Consider the following 26,655-nt stretch of genomic DNA (forward strand, 5'->3'; position numbering starts at 1 on the left):
AATTTATCTTTTCTTACACTGATCATTTATTTCTTAAGTAGTTTCTAAAATTTCTCAAACGAAGTCTAAACATTTTGTAGCTTTGGCAATAGCACTGGTGAGTAGGTAGAATTTGTATACAGAAAAGAACTGCAGATTTTGAAATGGAAAACTTATAAAACTATAGCAAAGGAAAAAGAAAACTGGAATAAGAAGTCTTCCAATGTTGGTTTCAAGTAAAAAGACATAAGATAGAGTGCATTCATAACTCAGAAATGTAAGGAAGAATGCTCGTGGTGGATTTGAATTTTAACATGATGAAGCAACACAATTATTGAGAGTTAAAAGAAAATCTAATTTTTTTGCTTACAATTTTTGGAGAACAAGAAAAGAATCCAATTTACAATCCTCAGCTATATTTTATAGGATTTCCTCTCTCTACATTTGGCTGAAACAACAACAATAGTAGTCACCCTGCCATTCCATCTTCTCTCTAAAGATCCCCAAATATCCCCCAAACCTCAAAGAATACACACACATACTTCTTTAGTTCCTGCTGTCCTGTGCTGGTCCTCTCAGCACACTTTAGAAGACAAAGGTTGAGCAGACAAAGAAACAGCTCATAAAGCAAGGGAGGGGATGAGGCAGAGCAGCCAGGATTGACTGCGAATGTGTCTGATGACATGATTTCCCTCTCATGCAATGCCCACGAGTACACCCGGGCTGTCATATCCTACTGAAAATCATTAGAGTTGAAAGTTGCCTTCACTGACTATAAGCATGTTCCTGGCATGGTGGTAATATGAATCACAGTGCAGTTAAATTAGAACTGGTGACAATGATCTATGCTATATTAGATCTCCAAACAAACAAATAACCCAATCAATAACTGGGCTAAGGAACTGAACAGACACTTCACAGAAGAAGAAATACAATCAATCAACAAACATGAAAAAATGTTCAACGTCTCTAGCAATTAAAGAAATGAAAATCAAAACTACTCTAAGATTTCATTTCTTTCTAGTCAGAATGGCAATGATCAAGAATACAAGCAACAATAAAAGTTGGCAAGGATGTCCAGAAAAGTTACACTCAGACACTGCTGGTGGGAAGTTAAATTGGTGCAACCACTATGGAAAGGAGTATGGAGATTCCTCAGAAAACTTGGGATGGACCCACCATTTGACCCAGCTATCTCACTCCTTAAAATCAGCATACTACAGTGATGCAGCCACATCAAGGTTTACAGCAGCTCAATTTACAATAGCTAAGCTATGGAACCAACCTAGATGCCCTTCCACAGATGAATGGATAAAGGAAATCTGGTACATATACACAATGGAATATTACTCAGCCCTAAAGAAGAATGAAATTATGGCATTTGCTGGTAAATGGATGGAAATGGAGAATATTATGCTAAGTGAAGTAAGTCAATCCTAAAGAACCAAGGGCCCAATGTTTTCTCTGATATGTGAATGCTAATTCACAGTAAGATGCTGCAGGGGGCAAGGTGGCTAGGGAAGAATAGAGGTACTTTGGATTAGACAGAGAGGAGTGAAATGAGGGGAGGGGGTATGAGGGTAGGAAGGACAGTAGAATGAACCAGACATTACCCTATGTACATATATGATTACATGACCAGTGTAAGTCTACATCATGTACAACCATGGAATAAGAAGTTATACTCCATTTATGAATGATGTTTCAAAATGCATTCTATTGTCATTTATAACTAATCAGAACAAATTTTTAAAAAAGATCTCAAAAAATGTTGCACATTACTCCTTTGATCATTAACGATTTCTTCTATCAGATGCAATTCATTTAAGAAGTAGTATGATGCAATGAAAACATTATAGGACTGGATTTGGAAGATGTAGATTCAAATGTCATCTCTGTGCCTTTTTATCTGTATAGCATGAAGTTAATGCTTCCCTCTCAATGACTGACATAAGGAATTAGTTGAAGGGTGCATGAGAATGTACTAGATTTATTCCAGGTAGTTAGTGAAAGACAAGGCATTCATATTATTTTGCTAAAAGTCTGGTGTGTTTGGCCAACTTTTGTAATGTGATTTATGGCTTACTCTCTTTATTTAAACTGCTTGGTCCAGAACTTGTTTACATTTCCTAAGAATATGCATCTGTCTCTTTTCAACTGATTTTCATGTATTTTAGTGGAATTGTTCAATTTGCCTGTTTAAACTCCATCTAGTTAAGTTCCTCAAACATAATTTTAATTTTCTATTCATATGTTCAGGGCACAAATAAATATCCTGAGAGACTCGCCCAATCATAAGAATGAAATTCATAGACCACTATTAATTTTGATTAGTCTGGCTAAATGGAGTCCATTGCCCAATTGCCAACTAGGTGACATTTACAATGAGCTTTTTCCCTTCCACAGTATTTGTGCAAACTCATTAGCACTTTTTTTCTGAAGATGAAAGAATATTCTCTCTTGAAGATTTCTTTGCAGAAGAAGAAACTTAATCCATACACCTCTTTTTTTTTTTTTTAAATATGCTTCATCTTTTGTTCTAGAAGCCCTGACTGAATTAGAGAATAGGTTTTTAATCTCTGCAGTTTTTCTGTCTGTAGTTCTGAAGCAGAAAGTTCAGGATAGGCCTGGGCTCTGTATTAGGTCACCTAGAAGGCCTTGATTTAACCCTTCCTGATAATGAGTGACTCTTCCTGCTCCAAAGCATTCTCCCACTCATTCATTCATTAAACATCTGTTAGGGCCATGCATGTTAACAGGCTATCTTCTAGACCATGATAGAAGTCCAGAGTTTTGGTACAGTAATGGTTAAAAGCATCAGCTTTGGAGCCATGAAACCTTGTGCTACATGCTGCTTCCACTATATGCCCCCCCGATGGACTTAGGGTAGTTTGTTTAACCTCTCTGTCTCATTTTTCTCATTTCTGAGGAGCAGAGAGTGACAGGCATCATGGAAGTTGTGAAGAAAAAATATACTATCACACAGAAATTATTTAGGGTTCTTGTCTTGCTGTTAGGGGCAAGATTTAGGGGATCCTTTCTATGCAAAAATCTACATAATCCAGATTTGTCTCCTCATTTGCCTCAGTGACTACTTTTGAGTAACTGAAGCATCAGAGGCAACGAAAATTTCCAACTCTGAGAGTATTTTGCTTTTATTTATTTACATGTTTCAATAGTAAGCAATGTTTATGAAACAACTAATAAAGTTTCAAAGCTAAATTTTACCAAAGACCTTCCAATAAAAGTGGTCATTTGGCATCTCAGTGTCTTTAAGACCTCCCTCTCCTCAAAGGCATTCATCTTAAATCCTTGTAGCTATTCCTGCTGGAATATATCTTAATTATATAAAATATGTTGATATTTTTATTTATTGAAAGTTTAAATACATAACTGACCTCTTCATATCATACTTGGTGAGAAAGTAACTATCCTACACTGCACTTGTTCAATGGTTTTTTTTTTATTCTAGCAGTGCTGGCGATTGAACCCTGGACCTTGTGTATGTTAGGCAAGCACTCCACCACTGAGCCAGACCCCCAGCTGTCTTGGTTGCTATTCAAGTCATTGTAATAAAAACATTGTCCATTGTCAAGTTAAGGGGTGTGCTATAATTAAATTTGGTTGTATCTTTTTAATTTCGTTCTTTGAGGGTTTTTAAAAACACAATTATCAATGATCTAAAATTCCAAATTGAAATGTGGCCAGGGAAGGTAATACAAAATCCTTAATATTCCGTTCTTCCTCTAAAGTTTCAACACAGTCTGCATAGGTTAACCATACTTTTCCTTAATGAACTAACCCATATTTAAAGTTTTAAAACTTTTCTTTCATCTAGCGTCTTAGAAGGTAATTTTAGTAGAGAGAATGACATATGAACCATATTGATCTTAGCCAACTGAGGAGTTTGTCTAGCATTGATACTGATCAAGCCCCTTATACCAACACGAAATATATAGAAATATACTATATAAAATACATTAACTTGTAAATTAAAAGGGAATATATTACATGATTATATAATTTTATATATATTATATGGCTATAAGTTTTTAGATATATGGGACCTTCAAAATTTATATTTGCTAAGTTTCCAATCAGTTCTCCTGGCTAGAGAAGTCAGTTGCAAGACTTCTAATGGCACCTCTATAAAAGAATTAGATTGAAACTTCTGCTTCCTTAAGCATTCTTACAAGATAGTTTGCTTCTTGAACCAAGTAGAAAATGTCAAATGAATTTCTTATCAGGCTCTTAATGCAGTTCTTTGCTTTTTTTCCCTGAAGTATTTATTTTTGTTTCTTATAAAATCTTGCTCTCTTAAATAATATTAATATACATATATACCTTAACATATATTCATGTATATAAATACATGTTACTATTTGTATATTTTAAAGTTATTTACGTGGTGCTCATTGAAGCAGAGAGTATGAATTAAGTCTTGTTTGAGATGAGCACAATGCTTGACAGGTCCTTAAAACTGGCGCTCTGACTGACTGCTTCTGCTCTTCCTGCCATTAGAGTAATATGGCAGACTCCTCAGGAATGGAGGGAAGGGGTACTTTTCTGGTGGCATGCTCTCCAAAGATTTAGGATGCAGGGGCAGAGGGAATGAATTCCCTCTGCAGTTTGTGGAATGAGAAACTAAACAACCAGACACAGTAACCTACATTTGCCTCCTGATTGTGGCCCTGCAGGTTTTTGTTTTGTTTTGGTGAGTCAGAAACTTGAATTTGAATGTCTTTAAATAAAAAATGTACTTTCTGGTCTAACACAGGCCCCAGCACTTCTTCTGTTATCTGTCAGGCCCTTGAAGGCATTTGTTTTACCCTGGGTTCAGACAAATTTACTTACAACTCCGCTTCCCCAAAAGTCCAGATTCTGATTCTGAATACACAACAAAGCCCAGGTGAGAATTTTAGCTCTGACCCTGATTTTCACCGGACAGGCCTTGGTCTGTTGCTCAGTTGATACAGAGGATGGTTCTGAGGGTTTGCTTCTGGTACTCCACTCACAGGGGCAGAGGTGGGATACAAAGCCAAGTCTCACCCTTAGAGAAGGTCTTTCTAGTTGTTCCTGCCCCTCTATGTTTATCCCTGCTTTGCCACTTTCTGATTTTTTTCCTCCTAACCTGAATCCATCGTGGTTTAATTTTCTTGACTTTTGCTGTTTACACTCCAAGGAAGGAGTCAAAATTACACATAAGGGATCCATCATTTCAATGAGAAAGGATGAAGTATGTTATATCAGGAGATCAAGGCTTGATGCCATTCATTTCATGTAAAATTGTCATTCGTGGGGCAAATGATTTATTTCTTTCATATGTCCACCTATGGAAAGGCTGACTCAGGCAAATGGTAGCATGAGGATTCAGAAAGAATTACATTTTTAATAAGATAAGAATGCTTTCATCAAATTTAACTTCAATACTGTACTTCGGTTTAAGAGCACTGTGGTATTGATTTTTATTCCTTTTCTAATATGAAAAAACAAAGAATCTCAATAAATAACTAATTTTAATGGCATTGCATCCATGATTGCAGAATCTTCTGATGCACATATCTGGATGGAAGGCGAGTGGCCGAGGACCACGGTGAGAAGGAAAGTGTTGATGGTTTGCCGAACATTCATGACTGGCGGGCCGCGTGGAACTGCTGGACAGCAGCCCAGGACAAGCAATTCATTGCTTCATTATTCCTGGGCTTGGGAATAGACCTTTTATTTTATTTTATGTGAGTATTATTCACTTTATATAAATATTTCTTTTTTACCCAAGTAGTTATATAATTTCATTTATCTTGGGCAAAGACAAAAATTAGGAAGTAAATAAAATTTGAAATATTTACTCTGTGTAAGACAAGGTACATAATCTTAAAATTGTAGTATTCTCAGATTCCTAATACACCTTCATTCCTTGACTTATGCATATTCCATGAGAACCTCAACTAACTACTTTATTGTCAATACTTCTTGCTTATTAGTAAAGTAGTACCGGCACACCTGGTGGTATTAATTCATCCTCTCATTCATTTATTTATATGTGGTGCTGAGGATCGAACCCAGTGCCTCACACATGCTATGCAAGCGCTCTACCAACACTGAGCCACAACCCCAGCCCCTCATCCTCTCTTTCAATCATCGGTTTGTACCGAGCCTGATATCCATCAACAAAATGGTTTTTGTCTCCGCAGACATTCAATCAGTGCAGTGTAGACTGGCTTCAAAGCTCAAACACACACAAGGGCAAATTTCCTTTTAACAGATGTATATTCAAACATTAAAAAAGCAAAACAAATTGCTCCTGGCAAGTTCAGACTCCCTCCAGGCAAGGACAGCATAAAAATGGCAGGGAGCAGCAGTAAGTCATTCATGACTAAACCTCAGGAAATAACCGAATTGTACTGAATTGAACCAAGCAAAAATTAGAAATACGGAGGAAAGACTGGCCCCACCATTTTTATTCCTTCTAACTCCAGGCACCATAGAGAGAGAAATGACTAAATCTCTGTTTTAATAGCTGCTGTCAGGAGTTTTGCTCTGTAGGGCCTATTTCAGCAGTTCCCAGTGGTAATATATGGCATTTCCCTGATTAACGGCCATTTTATAACCTGTGTAATTGGCCACAAATCAGGGGAATGTCATAACGTAGCAAGAAAACATTCCCATCCCCGTCATAGCCTTGGCTTGGTTTTCTGGAGGAATTATTACTTGAGTAGTTTGTGGGTTTTCATTACTTTAAATAATGTACTACCTGAAGTACAAAAAACGACATTTAAACTAATGAACATTTCTGTCTCCAAATCCTTTCTTCTACCCCATCCTTAGATTTCTTCTTGAAACACCAAAAATGGAATGCTTTCTACATTTTTATAACACCAATGTTTGTGGGGAAATCAAGGCAGGGCAGGACAGGGAGCACGGTCAGTTGCATAAGGCACTGTGAGAAAATAGAGACCCCCTTAAAAAAAGAAAAAGTTAGACACCCTCTGATAAAAAACAAATATATCTAGTTAAGATTGAACAAACCAAAATGGGTGCAAATAAAATCATTGAGTTGTGCTGACTATGGTAAATACAAGGACAGTACCTGAGATAAAATAATGTGGCCATGAGTTAAGGACATTGTAACCATTTCTGTGAAGCAACCCATCCCTTCAGACACCCCAGAACTACCGGTTTCAGATCTGGGTAGTCTGGCTGCCCATGCTACCTCGCCCTGCTGACCCGCCAGGTGCAGCCTGAAAGATAAGCTGGAGCTGGCTGCTTGCACTCCTTGGAAAAAAAGGAAAAAGGCCCTTATTGTCAGCCTGCCAGGATTTCTTTTAAGGTTTTCACTTTTTAAAAATGAGCATGTTGAAGTCACTCACTACTACTACTGCCCCACTTGGAGTAGTGGTCCTGACATGTCAGTCTGTTTTCTTTTTCTTTTCCCAAAATAAACTTTTTTTCCTACTTTAGTTTCTGGTGGTCTCACTATGCGTCAATAACTGGACCCTACAACAGCACTCAACTCAGGTATGAAATTTAAAGCAGCACCCCAAAACTCAATAGTCAAGACATAAATTTTATAATATAATATATAAAAAATAAAATGAATGTGAAAGAATCCACAATGAACGAAATATTAAAATCTTGAATGAAGAAAGGCTCTGTCCTGTGCTTGCATGACTCATCTCACTCACCTGTCCTTGTCCAGGAAAAAGTACAAGATAAGAAAGTGAACACAAAGTAATTGTCTGACTCCATTTGTCCAATAAGAAAACAGACTTTGGCTCTTTATAATCACGCTTTGCAATAACAGCTATCACCTGCACTATTATTATTTAAATAATAAATATTAAATTATTTAACTAGGGAGCTTTATTTTACCTGTAATACACAGTCTAAAGCATTTTAGTACCATAGTGTCATCTTTAAGGGAGATAGATCTTGTAATTCTGTATCAGCTACTATATGAGACCAAGTTTTATTGGTTGAAAGCATGCCAAATATAAATTAAACTTCTTCTCTTTCTAGGGTAAGGAAAGACCAACACCAGTCCTTTATTTAAAAATATTTAATTACTTCCCAATTTGAACTCTTCAGTAAGACATACACTAGAAATTCAAAGTTTAAAATTTGTACGCCAGAACCACTATTTGACCCAGTTATCCCACTCCTCGTTTTATACCCAAAGGATTTAAAACCAGCATACTACAGTGACACAGCCACATCAAGGTTTCACAGTAGCTAAACTATGGAACCAACCTAGATGCCCTTCAATAGATGAATGGATAAAGAAAATGTGGTGTATATATATATATATATATAGATAGATAGATAGATAGATAGATAGATATAGATATAGATAGATAGATAGATAGATATACACACACAATGGAATATTACCCAACCTTAAAGAAGAATGAAATTATGATATTTGCCAGTAAATGGATGGAGTTGGAGAATATCAAGCTTAGTAAAATAAGCCAAACCCTAAAAACCAAAGGCCAAATGTTTTCTCTGATAAGTGGATGCTGATCTATAATGGAGGTGGATAGGGAAGAATGAAGGAACTTTGGATTGTGCAGAGGGGAGTGAGGGGACACGGTGTGGGGTTGGGAAAGACAGTAGAATGAGATGGACATTATTATCCTATATATATGTCTGATTGTACCAGTGTGTCTCTGCCCCATGTTAAGCCAAAGGAAGGAGAAGTTGTGCTCCATTTGTGTACCATGTGTCAAAATGCATTCTACTGTCATGTATAACTAATTAGAACAAATTAAAAAATATCTTTAAAAACACGCATGCCTTTTCTGAAGAGGTGGAATAAAGTCCGTAACTGCAGTAGTTTGACAAGTCTATGAGGAAGAGTTTTCACAGAGAGGGGTACAAAAAATGGATAGGGTGCTAGGTTTCCTGGAGAAAGATGGCTGGGCTAAATCCTAAAGATCTGAGAGAAAGTGGTTAGATAAGGAGGGATGGGGTTGAGGCATTCTTTCAAGGAGAAGGAATATTGTCACATGAAGTCTCAAAATGGTAGCATGATTTGGAGGGACTTTGAATCTTTAGGAAGGTTTAGAAGATGGATGAAAGCCAGAAAAGTGTAAGGGATGAGACTGGGGAGAGAAACAGGAGAGTATGCAACTGAGAAAAAGGTGGTACTTGAATAAAATAATAAGTGTAACAACTTATATAGACAATAGCCATGTTAAATAATATATTCTTAACCCAAAATATAAAATATATCAGGGTAGATATTTTTTCATTTTTATTTCCATATTAAGAATAAAAATACATGAAAATACATTTCAATGATCTGAAAAATTTTCAGATCCCAGTAATAAAACTGGAAGTTTCACAGACGTTTACTTCACATCTGCCCAACCTATCCCTTCGTAACTTTCTTTTTGAAGCCATAACAAAGTGAAGTTTGGCACCCTTAAAAATTAATTATGTTAAAAGTTACTATACTTCAGATATAGTTGAAGCAATTCTATAGAAATTGGTTTTAAAAATTACGAAATATTATTCAGTGAATAATAAGATGAGAGGAGAAGAAAATGTAAGATTGATGAGAAAGTTGACTTGCTTTATATCCAGGTTGTAAAATACTCATGAAATCATGCTGAAACAACTTCATTCTGCAGGGTGATAGAATATCCTACTGATGATAATGCAATTAACTTGAATATAATAACAACATTGGGCACACTAACCTTTTACATCATTTGCTAATTTCTTGGCTTCATTAAGAATCCTGAAGCTCTTTTGAAGAGAGCCTTTGGCATCTTCCTTCAATGAACCTTGAGGACCTGTTGCCTGTGGACAGAACAAGAGGTTTAGAATATCTAAAAACATAGCATGATGATGTCAAGATGTCTAGAAGACGGTTGACATACAGAGTTTACTTACTGGGATGAAGACTTAGAACTGTGAATTATCAGCACATGTGGTTGACTAGAGAACTACTTGTTGGGAGATTGGAAGGTCCAGAAGGAAATCTTCAGAACTAAAATGTTCAAGTGGCAGGTAGAGAAGTGGGGCTGGTGTTCCAGAGAGGAAAAGGAGAAATTCAGGGAGTGCAATATTACAGAAATAAGACAGACGGAAGTGCCCTGACACATGACTGACAGAGTTACAAGGACAGAAAAGGTCGATATCAAGTGCTGCAGAAGTCAAGTAGATTAAGAACTGGAAACATCCATTCACTTTATCCCTAAGCACATTTCACTCCAGATGTGGGGTGAGTGGGAAGCATTTCCTTTATTCCCTAGGTGTTGAAATGGGAAGGAATACTGCTTCCTTTTTAAACAAATTTCAGTGTACATGTCATGATACAGGCTTCAAAGTGACAATCTCAGAATCACCATCATCTAGCAAAGATGTATTTGTTGAGGGTTAGATTAATAGAGGTGACACAGAGATAATAGAACAGGAAAAGGATCATTTAACGTGACTGTCTAGTTATCCATTGTAATAGTGTTTGCGCCTCTGTAATCATTACATAATACGTATATTCCAAGAGATAAATCAAATAGGGTCCTATGTGTATATTTTAAATTGGAAAACTATTTCAAAGTACAAGAAGGCTGGAGAATACTAAATGTTTACTGTCAAAGTTAGAATTATGAACTTAGGTTCTCCCAGGCATAATGCTCTTCAAAGATATCTGCAGTACCTTAGTAACATTTTTATCAGTCATGTTACTTGAGAATTAAAAGTGGAAAAGAATAGAACTTGTTTCTACTATGATCAATTTTATTTTAATGTGTTATTCCAACAGATTCATTTAAATATTGCTCATAAGATGGACTTGATATCTACAAAAGGGCATATTAGAAACATCTGCATAAATAAAAAGGGACACTGTACATAGTACTTGAAAAATATAAACTTGGAAGATTATTCTTTGTAAAATTGACAGTATCTCCCATTGAGTACATGGGACTTCTTAGTTCCAAATTTTATCTTGGGATTAGGCACAGTAATGTCACAAAGTGTCATTTTCCTGGGAAAAAAATGAAGTGTAAAAGTTAATGGCACAAATTCAATGTACTTTACTCAAAAAAGTAAGCCTCAGATTACCCACTCATGTTCTATATATGCTCCAATTTACACATCAGTTTTACTCCTTGGGTTATAAGTTTTCTGAATCAAAACAGATCAAAGATAGGAAATTACAAAGGAGTGAAGATTCTCTAAATAGGCGCAGTAAAAACAGCAGAAGTGACAGCTGACAATCTGTTTGACAGTGAAGAAAGAGAAAAAACTCTAAAAAGTAGAGAGGAAAATTATCAAAGCTTAGGCATCCAAATTGACTTGGGAAGGGGTCAAGGGTATATGGTAAGTAGTTCTCAGTAGATGACAATATTATTGTAATAAAAGAACGAATGTTGACAATGTTCCTGAATAATCAAGATAATATGGGTCATTTATAATGTTAGATGAAACTTCCAAAAAAAAAAAAAAAAAAAGAAAAGAAAAAAATACCAGCTTTTCTAACATTCTTGGAGTGTGAATGCCTTTTTATAAGAACATCATCTGGCAAGCATTTAAAAACCGTAATTTTAAAGCTAATCTTGGATGTGCAAAATGAGGCATGGCATTAACGAAGGGAAACAGAGTTGATTTGCTATGAAAAAGAAAATTAGAGGCAACAGATGAGGGGGAGAGAGAGAGTGGAGAGAGAGAGAGAGAGAGAGAGAGAGAGAGAGAGAGAGAGAGAGAGAGAGGGAGAAGGGCCAATCACCACTAAGACAGGCTTAAATCGAGCTGTGGAAATTGTTGATGAACTATAATCAGTCATGACCAATATGAATTTTTCTACTTTTCAGCAGTTTATTAAGTTATAACTGAATAAATAAATTGTACATACTTAGAATTTACAATTTAGTTTTTTGACATGAACACATCCATGAAACCATTACTACAAAGTAGAGGACACAATATCATTTCTTTTAATCCCTTCTTTCTATCCCTCCTTATCCCCACATTCCTAAACAAACACTAGTCTTAATTTCAACACTGTAAGTTTGTGTATAGAATTTTATGGAATGTACTGTGTTTTTGGTCTGGGAGTGACTATCAAGAAGTAGAATGACTGTGTTCATATGGCTGATATATATTTACATTTTTAAGACACTTCTACCTGATTTCCAAATTGGTTGTAATATTTAAAATTCCCCTCCATCAGTGTACAGAAGTTTCATTTGCCCTCATCTGTACCAAGACTCAACACACTCAATCTTTTAAAATTTGAAAATTGATTAAAATTTGACTTTCATTTTGGTTCTAATTTGCACTTTTCTGTTGACTAATAATGTTGAGCATTCTTCATGTGCTCATTTGCTATTTTCTTTGGTGAAGTATCTGTTAAAATATATTCTGTTCAATTCTTGTTTTTTTATTATTATTACAAGTCCTTTATCAGATATGTAATCAAAAATATAATCTCCTAATTTGGAGTTTATCTTCATCTTCTTAAAAGTAGTTTTTGAAGGGCAGAAATACTGAATTTTAATGAAGACTAATTTACCAATTTTTTTCCCAGTTGAGGATTAGTCTTTTATGTTATATCTAATAATCTTTGCCCAAGATGGCAATTATTTTTTTTTTATTTTCTTTTAGGTATATTATATTTTTATGCTTTATATTTAGATCTATGATCTCTTTAGAGTTAGTTTTGGAAAATGGTATAAGATATGGATTATAGTTCATGTTTTTGCACGTTTATCTAATTCCTCTAGTTGCATTTGTTAATAGACATTGAATTGCTTTTTTATCTTTGTCAGGAATCATTTGATGTATATGTCTGGATTTATTTCTAGACTCTATTTTGTTCTAATGATCTATTATTACCTAACATTGCTACCAACGCCACACTGTTTAATTACCACTGCCTTATAGAAAGTATTAAACCCTGATAATATAACTTTTCCAATTTTTTTCCTTTTCTAATCCATATTAATTATACATTTCTTTACATAGGTTTCTAGGATTTTCATTCAGATTACATTGAATGTATATATCGATTTATATAAAATTAACATTGTAATACTGGATCTTCTGATCCATGAACATGATGTATTTCTTGATTTATTTAGGTCTTTTTCATTTTATTGTAGTAATATTCTTGGTGTACTTTGCAATATTTTATCAAATTTATTCCTATTTCATATTCTTTATGCTATTGTAAATTCTATTAATTTTCAACTTCAAGTTTCTCTTTGACAGCCTATGCAAATAATCAAATTTCATAGCCTATAATATTGGTAAACTTGCTTCTCAGTTCTAGTAACATTTTATAGATACCATTGGCTATTATGCTTTGATTGCCGTAGCTCTTGTGAATAACAGCAGTTGTACTTTGCTTTCAACCTGGAAGCCTTTTATTTCCTTTTTCTTGCCTATCGCATTGGCTGGCATTTCCAGTACAATGTTAAATGAAAATGATGAGAGCAGATATCCTCGCCTTTTCCTTTCACCACTGGTATGATGCTCATTGACATTTATTTTTTAAATAATTGAATTCACAGATAACAGGTAGAAAAGTTTCCTTTTAAATTTAAATTTTGGTATGCAGAGATGTTGGAGTTTGTCATTTTTCCTGCATTTATTAAGGTGACTGCATGATTTCCTTCTTTATTTTGTTAATGTGGTAAATCATATAGATTGATTTGCAAATTCACATCTTACATTCCTGGGATTAGTCCCAGAGATACTGTAAAGTCCTTTTAAAATGTTTTGGATTTGTTATGACTTTAGCAGAAATTTTTACATATGAAGGCTATTTTCCTGTAATAGCCTTACCTGGCATTGGTATCATAGAATGGGGCAGAACATTTTTTATCCTCTTTAATTTTCTGGAAGAATTTAGTATTTCTTTGATGAATGTTTCATGGAATTCTCAAATGAAGTAGTTTGGGACTGATTGTGCATGTATGTGTGTGTGTGTGTGTGTGTGTGAGAGAGAGAGAGAGAGAGAGAGAGAGAGAGAGAGAGAGAGAGAGAGAGAGAGAGGGAGAGGGTTTTTAACTACAAATTTTATTCTCTAAAAATATATATCTATTCAGATTATTTATTTGTGGATGAGTTGGGTAGTTTGTGATTTTTAAAGAATTTGTTCATTTTATTCAAATTGTTGAATTATTGGCATAAAATTATGTACAATATTTTCTTAATATATTTTATTATCTGCAGAGGTTTTAGTAATTTCACCTCTTTCTTTTGTGAGATTCCTCTTTGGTAACTGTTCTGAGTTTTCTGATATCAGTCTGTCTGGATAATTATCAACTTATTGATCCTCTATTGCACCCTTGCATCTTCATCTGGTGACAAGACTGATCCCTGACCGAAGATTATTTACTGAGAAACATCCCCACTACTATTTTCAATTTTGGAATATTTCTTACTTTTTGCTTCCAGGCAGTTTCTCTTTCCTGCGTTTTAGGAAGCCAGTGATTTTTTCCTGTATCTTTGGGTCAACCATTCCTGGCTAAAATACAAGGAGACAGATGGCATATTTAGGAGTCAAGGCAATAGAGGAGAAACACTCTAAGAAAAGACAAAGAGGCAGAACTTTTTGATGTGTAGATGGGCTACAGTTTATGGGGAGGACGGTTTGGAGAAATAAAGATATTAGGTGGGTCATAGTTTCTAGAAGGTTTGAATGTCAGACTAAGGAATCTGGGCAATGAACAATTCAGAGCTCTTAAAAATTTCAGAGTAGGAGAATACAGTCAAAGTTCCAGTCCAGAAGATGAATTGGGCAAGTGTCTGGGAAAGAAGGAGGCTTCAGTTGGCTATTATAATAGCATAGGCCAGAAAGACAAGAGTAATAAACTCAGACAAGACCTGGGGAATTGAAAAGTTTGGATTTGAGAGACAGTCCTTTATGTTTCCAGGCACACTCCAAAATATTAAAATAAAGAGCTGATGGCACACAACTGTCAGTTATAAGCAATCCGCCAATAATCCAGGTTTAAAAGAGAGGCTTTTCATAGGATAAGGGAATGGAAACACTAACATCTCATGGATGAACAGAACTGTTTCGACTCATTGGAATTTGGAGAGACCTTCCTCCAACATTGCTTAGTAAGTCACTGAAGCACATCAACAGAATCAAGACAGGTGATGAAGCAGCATTTTCCAAACTAATTATACTTCATACATATTCATAAACATCACATCTGAATTTCTGAGCTGTGTCTACAGCATATGTGAAATATAAATGAGATTCTTAGAGTTGCAAGATATTTTGTTTCTTGTTTTTTAGAGGTTATAGTTTCATAAATAAGTCTTTAGTACTCTGTGTGTATATATATGCATAAATATGTATACATATAAATTTTACATCTATTATGTCATGCAAAATAGAATTTATTATTATAGTATGTAAGTTTCTGTATGTATCATTAGCTCATACTTATGTAGGAAAATGTGAAATAATTTAAGACAGGGTGGAAAAGAGGAAAAATGAAATGGCAAAATCTCTAAAGATTTAATGGAGGGTTTGTCAATTGCATTTTGATATGTGTAAATTTTCTTCTTCCTACTATTTGTTCAATATTCACAGTGGCTCTTATTAAAGCATAACATCACTGATTAATGGGTGAATGAATTTATTAATTTACCCAATGGAAATTTTTAGATGTTTCAACCACCACAGTAAACTCTTGAGTATTCAAAATGAAAGACTATTCTTTCGCTGAGAGAAATGGAGTGGCGTGGAAACTCCGGTGGAAAAGTCATTTTCAAAGAAAAATGACCATTACCAGTATGAGGGCAGTGAAATTTCAAAGTGTTTGGCTGTTCAGAGATTCTATTATGAGATGGGGATGTGCAGTGGAGGATTGAAAGTGAGTTACAGTTTAGCGGGCTGATATACCTGCATCCAGGGACTTACTTTCTAAACAAGCAAGTTTAAATGTTGTTTATACTGCTTTCTACTTTTATAATGTTCCTCGTATAACTTCTTTATTAGAGATAAATTATCTAAGTTCATTGTAAGAGTTGGCTTTAAGAAGATATGTAAAATATTTGTTTATGTTTTGTTTTTAAGGAAAGTAGTAACAGATAATTCATTGGCATGGTTATTACATATTCCATTATTCTCTCTTTATAAAATAACTTATTTCAGAAGACAAGTTTCCACACATTTCCAGAGTAGGTTAATGTACCAAGATAATGTTAACTAAATGACTTTAAATTTAGATTTTGCAATAAAGAGAACTTCAAAATATGTAAGGTTGATGATTAGCTGCAATGTGTTTGTGTAAAGTATGTATTAGAGGAAATTTACATTTTAGTGTGTCAGACTACTATTAAAAATCATAAGTAATGTTCTTACTATAATAAATTCTCAAAGGCAGGGTGAAGTCTAGTACTATATGCATTTTAAAAGATAATTTTCGACAATATTTTAAAAATGTATTTGTGATGCTAATTGATATACTCAGATTTTCAAAATAGTCATGCAAAAATTACCCATTTGTACAAAAGTTATTTGCATAGGACAATGTGCAAAAAAACAATAATTATCTGTGGGATTTTACATTTCCTTCCTCTTGTCGGTGTTTCTTGTTTTTAGGTAATGGATACGAACTTCTTTGGTAAAATAATTGTAAAGATCATATAGAGTTTTAAAATTAGGAAATTACTGTATCAATTTTGAGGGCTTTTTAAGAAAACCTAAATATATTTAAGTTCTATGGGTTACTAAACTAGAATAGGGAGTCAAGAAACCACCCAAAGAGATGGCCTTGGCCAGAAATCTCTTGAAACACTATAGAATTCTGGTATTAAATAGTGCATCCTAGGCCTGTAGAAGGATTAGATGAGTCTGTGGAAGACTGAAAGCAACTGAGCACACAAAGAAAACTCAGAGACAAAATAACAAATCCCTGAAACTGCTCATGAGAATTTGGAATTGGTGAATTTGTGACTGAATTTTTGGCTTGATGTAAAAACTAAGAAAAATATTCAAAGTAAGAATTAAAAATATGTATGGTTTTTCCCAATTACAATATAATAGCTATAACTACACCAGCACCTTTGGGGCCACTAACCTGTTGCAAAGAGGCAGGGACTGGTCTGGCGAATGGACACTAGAAGATGGGTGGCCGGATACTCCAGGGGCCTTGATTTTGCAAAAGGACCACGGAGGAAGTTTAGTAGAGTTTTCTCCCCGAATTCAAACTGAATGAGCAATCTCATCTCCTGATCATTCCATCTATTGGCAAAATCCTAACTAGTAGTTAGAATAGTACCAAGAACATTGCTGCTCTGAAGAAAATCAGTTCAAACTTAACGTTGCTATAAAGCATCATCTCATTGTTTTTGACTGATGACAAAACCTTTTGATTTTAAACATTTTAAACCATGAAAGTTTAAATCTAATGTTTAATCTGATGTTAAAGTTTAACATCTAATGTTGGGTCATAAAATAGAATTTGTTCTCTGCTTTCAATAGATTGTTATTTAATTATCAACTGAAGTAAGTCTAGCAGGTACAAAGAAAATTGCTTAAGTCCAGAAAGCTTAATGAGTACTATTTTCATACTGATTCATTATTTTTCTGCACAAGTTAGATCCTGATTGATTTTTTTGTATTTACTATTGTGGGAATCATTTAGTTCTCAGAGAGGTGACTTGCTGATGAAGAAGGAAAAATGCTCACCAGTTTTGATGACAGATTTGACTGTCATATCACTTATGGCTTTATATCATTTTCCCATTAGCATCACACTGATGTACAATGGTAATTCCAATAATTACAGATATTAATTAGAAGTTAAAATCACTGTGTGAGTAACTACTATGTAATAGTTGACAGAATAAAATAAAAATAATATGTGAGTAAGAGAAATTGGCAGACATCATAGTTTATGGGAACTCTGAATGCAATCGGTATCCTTCTAATATTTTCACTGAACTTTGTATAAAAAATAAAAAAACTAAAACTTTACTAGTACTTTTATAAAAATCAAATTTAAATAAGACATATGGAAGAGAATATGTGACTGTATTTTTAATCAAATGCTCTTTATACATGCGTTAATGTACAGTTGTACTATTATAAGATTCAGTGTTTTACTTTAGGATTTACTGATCAACAGTAGTGGCATCAAAAGAATCTTGCTAAATATTCAAAAAGTAATAATAAAGTAGAAGAAGAAATTATTACGAAAAAGAATAATATTAAAAGAAATAATAAAGGAAAAGGTAAAAATAGGAAGAAAGGGAAAATAATGCAAAATATTGATAAAAGTAGGAAAAGCATTGCCTTTTATTATCAAGACAAGTAATAAAAACATAAATGATTATTACAGCCTGAGGATAGGAAAGAATTCTATCCAACTCTCATTACCTTGTATATTTCATAATGCTATTGACACATTAATTATAATGGATACAAAGTTAAAGAGAAAATTGCAAATGTGATCATGTTTAACACCTCATATTAATAAGCAGTTCTTAAGCACCTATTATATACCATAAACTCCATTGATGGAAGGTGAGAAATTATGTAATTGGAGATTGAATGTTAAGTCACATAAAAATTAAATTCTAAAGTTGCAAGATACAAAATCAGGATACAGAAACCAGTAGTGTTTCTTTCCAATGGAATACCAGCCAGCCATTAAAAATAAGGAAATCCTGCCATAGGTGACAACATGGATGAACACAAAGGATATCATGTTAGGTCAGACACAGAAAGACAAATACTGCATGATCTCCCCAGTATGTGCAATCTAAAGAGTTGATCTCATAGAAGCAGAGAGTAGACTGGTGGTTACCAGAGGTGAAGGTGGTCACTGTTGGTGGTGAGGGTTGGTTGGAGAGATGTTGGTCAAGGACCTATAATTACAGTTATATACGGGGAATAAATCCATCCATGATACAGCAAGGTGTCTGAAGTTAAGGAAGATACACTGTGTTCTTGAAAAAAATGTAGAGAGTGGATGCTATGTGCTTGTACCACAAAAATGATAACTCTGTGAAGTAATGCATCTTATTACTTAATTAGATTTAACCACTACACATTGTGTGTATACCTCAAGAAATCAGACCAGAGACCCTGCATCTTACAGAAGAAAAAGTAGGTCCAAATCTTCAACAGGTTGGCTTAGGATCAGACTTCCTTAACAGGACTCCCATAGCACAAGAAATAAAAGCAAGAATCAATAACTGGGATAGATTCAAACTCAAAAACTTTCTCTCAGCAAAGGATACTATCAGCAATGTGAAGAGAGAGCCTACAGAGTGGGAGAAAATTTTTGCCACTCATACTTCAGATAGAGCACTAATTTCCAGAATATATAAAGAACTCAAAAAACTCTACACGAAGAATACAAATAACCCAATCAACAAATGGGCTAAGGAAATGAACAGACACTTCACAGAAGAAGATCTAGAGGCAATCAACAGATACAGAAAAAAATGTTCAACATCTCTAGTAATAAGAGAAATGCAAATCAAAACTACCCTAAGATTCCATCTCACCCCAATTAGAATGGTGATTATCAAGAATACAAGCAACAATAGGTGTTGGCGAGGATATGGGGAAAAAGGTACACTCATACATTGCTGGTGGGGTTGCAAATTAGTGCAGCCACTCTGGAAAGCAGTGTGGAGATTCCTTAGAAAACTTGGAATGGACCCACCATTTGACCCAGCTATCCCACTCCTTGGCCTATACCCAAAGGACTTAAAATCAGCACACTACAGAGATGCAGCCATATCAGTGTTCACGGCTGCTCAATTCACAATAGCCAGATTGTGGAACCAACCTGGATGCCCCTCAACTGATGAATGGATAAAGAAACTGTGGTATATATATATACTATGGAATATTACTCAGCCATAAAGAATAACAAAATTATGGCATTTGCAGGCAAATGGATGAAATTGGAGAATATCATGTTAAGTCAGATAAGCCAATCTCAAAAAATCCAAAGGATGAATGATCTCCTTGATAAGCGGATGATGATACATAATGTGGGTTGTGAGGGAGGCAAGAATGGAGGAAGGAGGGACTGTATAGAGGGAAAAGAGGGGTGGGAGGGGTGGTGGAGAAGGCAAAAATAACAGAATGAATCAAACGCCATTACCCTATGTAAATGTATGATTACACAAATGGTATGCCTCTACTTCATGTACAGAGAAACAAGTTGTACCTCATTTGTTTGCAATAAAAAAATAAATAAAAGGAAAAAAAAAAAGAACTTAAAATGATTGACACCAGAAAAAGAAAGAAAGAAAAAAGAAAGAAAAGAAAAACCAAATAACCCAATCAATAAATGGACAAATGAACTAAACAGATACTTCTCAAAAGAAGTACAAATAGGCAGCAATTATATATAGTTTTAAAAAATCTTTCACTATCAGGGAAATGCAAATCAAAAGTATGAGATTTCATTTTACTCCAGTAAGAACAGCAATTGTTAAGAGTGAAAATAGCAATAAATATTATTGAAGATGAGGGAAAAAATAAAATATCAACTGTTGGGTGGGATTGTACATTAGTAGAGATATTATGGAATCTGTATGGTGGGAGGGGGGCAAGAATGGAGGAAAGAGAGACTGTATAGAGGGAAAAGAGGGGTGGGAGGGGTGGGGGGAAGGAAAAAATATCAGAATGATCCAACACTATTACCCTACGTAAACGTATGATTACACAAACGGTATGTGTCTACTTCATGTACAGAGAAAAAAGATGTAGCCCATTTGTTTACAATAAAAATAAATAAAAAAAGAAATTATGTAATTATAAAAACATAGTATGTTATCTGTCAATTAAATTTTTTAAACTGGTGTTTCTCTACACTAACAACAAACTCAAAATATATAAAAAAGAAATCAATACAAATCCAATTTATATTAGGGACAAAAGGAATGGGAACTACTTAGCAATAAATTTAATTAATAAAGGAAAGACCTCATGCTAAAAAATATAAAATATTGATAACAGAAATCAAGGAAAACACAAATAAATGGAAAGATATCCTGACTTCATGGGTTGGGAGAATTAATATTGTAAAAATGTCCATATCACACAAAGTAATTCACTGATTCAAAGCACTCCCTATCAAGACTCCAAAGACACTTTTCACAGAAGCAGGAAAGACAATTCTAAAGTTTATATGGAAATACAAAGGACCTCAAATGATCAAAGAAATCCTCAACAAAGCGGTGCATTATACTTTATGGTCTCAAAGTATACTATGAAGCCGTAGTAATCATAAACACAGCACTGACATAAAATCAGATACGCAGACTAATGGAACAAAAGCTTACGGTCAATGGAGTTTTGACAAAGGGGCCCAGAACACACAATGAGGGAAGGATAGACTCTTTTGTAAATGATGTTGACATAACTCAATGTCTATATGCAAAACAGTGAAATTAGGCTTTATCTCACATCATATAAAAATCAATTCAAAATAGATTTGCTATGGCTCAGGTGTAGTTTGTCCTCCAAAGGTTCATGTCTTAGAAGCTTGGTCTTCAGTGTAGTGATGTTAAGAGTTGATTGGACCTTCAAGAGGTGGGACTTATTAGAAAGTAATGACATCACTGATAATGCTACCTGAAGAAGGAATTCATGTATTTCTTATGGGATCTTGGTAGATTATTACAAGAATGTTGTCATAAAAGAATAAGGCTGGTCCCTCATCAGCCCCTCTGGCTTCCTGTTTCACTGTGTGATAATTCCCTCTCATACGTGTTCCTACCAAGACACCGTCAGCCTGATGTGATGGAGCCAAGCCAGTCCTCATCAGAAATACAATCAATGGCATGACCCAAACTTGGACGTCAGTCTCCAAAGTTGTGAGCTAAATAAACCTCTTTTCTTTATACATGACTCAGTCTTGGGCATTTACTTCTGTACAGCAAAGGAAACAATCAACACAGTGAAGAGGCAGAAAATACTTGCAAACTATACATCTAATACGGGCAGTGTTAATATCCAAAATATATAAGAAATTTTGAAAACTCGATAACAAGAAAATAGATAACTGGATTAAAAAATGGGCAAAGAACCTGAATAAACATTTCTCAAAAGAGGGCATACTAATATCCAGCAGCGACACGAAAAAATGCTCAACATCACTAATCATCAGGAAATGCGAACCAAAACCGTGTGATACCACCTCACACCTGTTAGAACTGCTGTTATCCAAAAGACATGCAATGTATTATATACCATAAAGATATACAATTTTGTCAATTAAGAATAAATTAAAATTAAGTTCCAGACTCTAAGAACTGCATTTACTATAGGAATTATGCCAATGGAGGAACCAGCACAGTCTGTACAGTGTCCCTTGAGAAGGTACTCTGTTAGGGGACAGCCCACTACTTATTTAAATGTGCTCAGTTTGGTGACAGATCTCCTAATTCCTAAATTCTGACTGGCTAGCTGCTTCTCTCAACTTGATGAGGAGATTCAAGCAAACTACTTGAACCTAATTCTGATTAATTAAAAAAAAATCCTATATGACATCTACTTTGAAACAGATGTTCGGACACCATCTCAAATTAGATAAGGAAAGGCAGGAATTTTATTTTCTCTTTGAAATTTTCTTCACTGTTCAACTTCTATCTTGTGGTGATGTAAATATTTTATCAATTGTGTTAGTTTGGATTATCAGCCATTCTAGAGGTTTAGCATTAGTGTTTGGAGATAGAAGGGTACATCGTGCATTTAGTGATCACCTATTGTATTCCAGGTGATGTGAAAATCACCCAACACCATGTGTACAATAGTGAATGAGTGAAATACTCAGGGTCATTTTTGGTTATTCATGCTTCTTTTGACTGGAGAATCTATTATCAGTTCAAATTTTAATTCTGGATACATTCACTTCTGGGAAAAGGGAAGAGTAACTTAACAGAACATCACAGCCACGAGGCAGTGCAAACAGAGCTAAGGGTACTGCTCACCAGGCTGTGTGGCCTGGTACCTGCTGCCAAACAGAGATGCCTCTTCTAACTGCATGGACTATCTGAGCCCCCAAACGTACTTTTCCCACAGAGGAGGTAAATTATACACTAAGAGAACAAGGAGTTCCTTGAAAATAAAGATTATTTAATCTACAATATGAATTCTAAACAAAGGTCTCATCATTTTCAGCAGATAGTACCAAAAGACCTAGTAATGTGTAATGACTTTGCAGGAGAGATCAGTGGGGAATACAACTATTACACAGTAAAAAGAAGTAGATCAAAGAAAGTGTACAACCTCCATAGAGGAATCTTTCCTTTGTAGGTGGACACCCTTCCCTAATCACACCTATGTGGCTCTTTAGATATTTACTGCTCCTCAATCTACTGCAGTTACTGTGCCTACACATGGCATGGTAGGGTAGAAGGCAGGAAGGAGGTACAAAGACTCTGGAGCAGGCCAGGCCTCATTAACAGCTGGTAAGGTTGAGGATGAATCAGTCAAGAGAAGAAAAGCAGATAATCCAATATAGATATTTATTTTATGAACAGAATAACCCCTTCTTCCTGCCCAGAGGTACAGGCAACCAAACATCAACTTCCCCTGCTGAAAAACAAATACACACAAAAATGGGAAATCTTTTTTTAGCAAGTTGAATGGTTTAAGAAAAGACTTCATTGTTCCTTGGGACAATTACAGTTACAGATGGAATGTAAATATTACTGACTAGGACAATCTGAAAGTAAAAGGGGTAGACATTGAGGGGAGGAAGAAAGAAAGGGAGAGGGAAAGAAGAGGCCGCAAGTAACTTCATCTTGTATATGTGAAATCCATATTTATGGAACAAGAGATAAAACTCCAAGTGTATTTACATCCGTTCAGAAGAAACATGAAGGATGGTGATGCCCATCTATTGGGACATGGCTGGGAGAACAGAGTGATATGGCAAGCTCCAAGTGAACCTCTCATTCACCAGAGCAAAGGCAGCCCTCCACATTAAAGAATCCATGACGCATGATAATGATATTACTAAGAGAGAAAGAAAAGAAATATTTGAAAGATTTCAAAATGGTTGCTCTCGGGTACATGACCTTAGAAGCAAAAAGTTAGTTCAGGAGATTGTTGATGGAAATCATCAGTCTCTTTTTAAAATATGTAAGTAACTAAAACATGCATGCACCATGAATTTAAAAATGAAAGAAATTTAGGGACTCATTGGTATAGAGGATGAAGATCTTGTTTCCTTTCCAGACTCATTGTAGAACTAGTTTCTTTATTTTTTTTTTTTTTCTCTTAGGGTGGGGTTGATCTTGCAGAATTAATTTCCTATCTCTCCTATTTTCATTTAAATCAAAACATTTATCATGGAAACAATTTAAGCCTACTCATAAGAACAGATATTACTGCAGACACCTGTACTGTCATTCTCCATATCTGATAAATAGCAACTTTCTGCTGTATTTGTCCAGACCTTAAAAATGTGCATGTTTGGATTTAATTTGATAGTATCTTACCATCCTGCATTTTTATTTAAATGATTGGTCCACAGTTTTTCTTTTCAATACAATTCCCTATGGAATTTTACCATCAAGATCATATACTAGCCTCATAAAACAAGCTGGGGACTGTTTCCTTGTTTTCTGTTCTTTGGAATGTTTTGCATAATGAGTCCTTGGCATTTTGATAGGCTTTGTGATTTTTTTGGTAGGTAAATTATTAACTACTGATTTGATTCATTTGATGATTGCAGTTCTACTTAGGCTTACTATTTTTTTTTTTTTTTGAGTCCATTTTAATCTAGACTTATTGTCCACTGCATCTAACTATGCAAATTCATTTGAATAAAGTTGTTCCTGTACTCTGGCACATTCATATTTTTACAAAATCTGCACTGTACCTACAGGTGTGGTCCCTTTTTTCATTCCTAGTGCTGTTTGTATGTGTGAGCTCTCTTTGCTTTATTGCTCTTGCCTTCTCTGTTTATTTGCCTGTTTATTCTACAAATCAGCTTTCTGTTTTGTCAGTTCTAATGCTTTTTTCTACACTACTAATTTCTGATTTTATTTCTTCTGTCATACTTTTTAACTTTACTTTTTAAAAATAACTTCCTTCTCTTGTCCTCTTCCTCTACCTCCTCCCCCTCCTCCTTCTCTTTTTTCTTCCTTCTTCACTTTTTTTTTTTTTTTTCTTTTTGGTACTGGGCAACTGAACCCAGAGACACTTTACCACTGAGCTACGTCCCCATCTCTTCTTAGTTTTCATTTTGAGTCAGGGTCTCACCAAGTTTTTAGAGTCTTACTTTGTTACGGAGATTGGCCTCAAACTTGTGATCCTCCTGCCTCAGCCTCCCAACTTGCTGGGATTACAGGAATGCACCCCCATGCCTGGCTTAAAACTTCTGGAACAGAAACCTTCATAACTAATTTCAGTTCTTATCCTTTCCTAATATCTGCATTTGAAACTATACATTTTCCTGGAGGTGCCACCTTATTTGCCACCCATACATTTATTAAATTATATTTTCATTCTGTAATTTAAACATTTTAAAATTTACTCCTGAATTACTTTTAAGTGTGTTTTATTTTAAAATTCATTTTTGGCCATTATTAATTCTACTGTGTTGTGATTACAGAGCCATTGGATCCTTAGCCTTTGCTGATTCTTCCTGTTCCAGTTCCTGGTCCTTTGGTATTTTTTATTATTATTTTTTTTTTATGTGCAGGAGAAGTTTATCTTTTGGGGCATGTAGAATTAGTGATCTAATTGTTATAGAATTCTGTAAGGCCATGAAATCATCTGGTTTTTGGTATTCTTCAAATCTATATCTTTTTATGTGCTATCAATTTGTAAGAGATACAGGAAAATCTCTCACTGTAGATATATCAATTTTCTCCTGTTGTGTTTGTCTTGTTTATTATTATGGCTTGTTATTATGACTTTGAAGTTTTACAACTTTAAAATCTTCCTGATATCTAGTTCTTTCTATTATGTCATGATGACTCTCTTTATCTCTAATATCTCCTTTTTAAAGATATAAAGCCCACTTGACTATTATTTATAGAGGTATACCAGCTTTCTTCTTATGAGTTTCCCTGATATATCTTTTCTCATCTCTTCATTTTCCACCTTTCTGTATTGTCATGGCTCAGCAGTATTTCGTATAAGTCATACATAACCTTTGTCAAATTTTATGACCCAATATGAAAATTGTGGCTACCCAATTGGCAATTTTAGTCTATTTGTGTTTTATCAGGAAGACAAACAGAAACAGAGACAGTTGGAGCTCATCAAATATCCTCTGTGCCTTCTAGCAATCCCAGCCTCCCTTCCAGTTTCGTGGGGGTACATGGCTTCTTTGGTCAATGGCCTGGGATCAGATGTGGCCAGGCCATACAAGCCAACATGTTAATAGCCAGCATGTCTCTTCCTTCTTTCCCTTTCTCTGCCAGGACAATCTTGGAGGCTACGCTGTGTGTTGTAACTGACTACAAGATAGATAAGAATTGTATGACACACTTTGGGTTGTAATGTGAGACACAAACTTAAATTGTGTCCAGCCTCTGAAATTTCAGGAGTTATTTCTTGTGGTAATGAGTGAGAATTACTTTGACTTCTATATTTGGATTTAATTCTATCATATTTTATATTTATAATGATGTTTGTTTTTCTATTTTTTGCCTTGTATGGAATTGATTGAAAATGTTCCTTCTCTTTACACATTGTTCTTCTTTCTGCTTATATGA

The 26,655-nt window shown here is 34.9% G+C and overlaps 1 protein-coding gene across 1 annotated transcript in view; it reads right to left on the reverse strand.

Moving 5' to 3' along the window:
- Window positions 1-26,655, reverse strand: part of LAMA2 (laminin subunit alpha 2) — a 620,167-nt gene that overhangs the window by 76,035 nt on the left and 517,477 nt on the right. The window contains exon 41 of the mRNA XM_079148222.1: window positions 9,681-9,783. Within this exon, the coding sequence (XP_079004348.1) occupies window positions 9,681-9,783 (103 nt within the window). The remainder of the gene's footprint in view (window positions 1-9,680; window positions 9,784-26,655) is intronic.

The sequence above is a fragment of the Sciurus vulgaris genome, assembly GCF_902686455.1.
Source record: "Sciurus vulgaris genome assembly, chromosome: 7".
NCBI classification, from domain to species: Eukaryota; Metazoa; Chordata; class Mammalia; order Rodentia; family Sciuridae; genus Sciurus; species Sciurus vulgaris.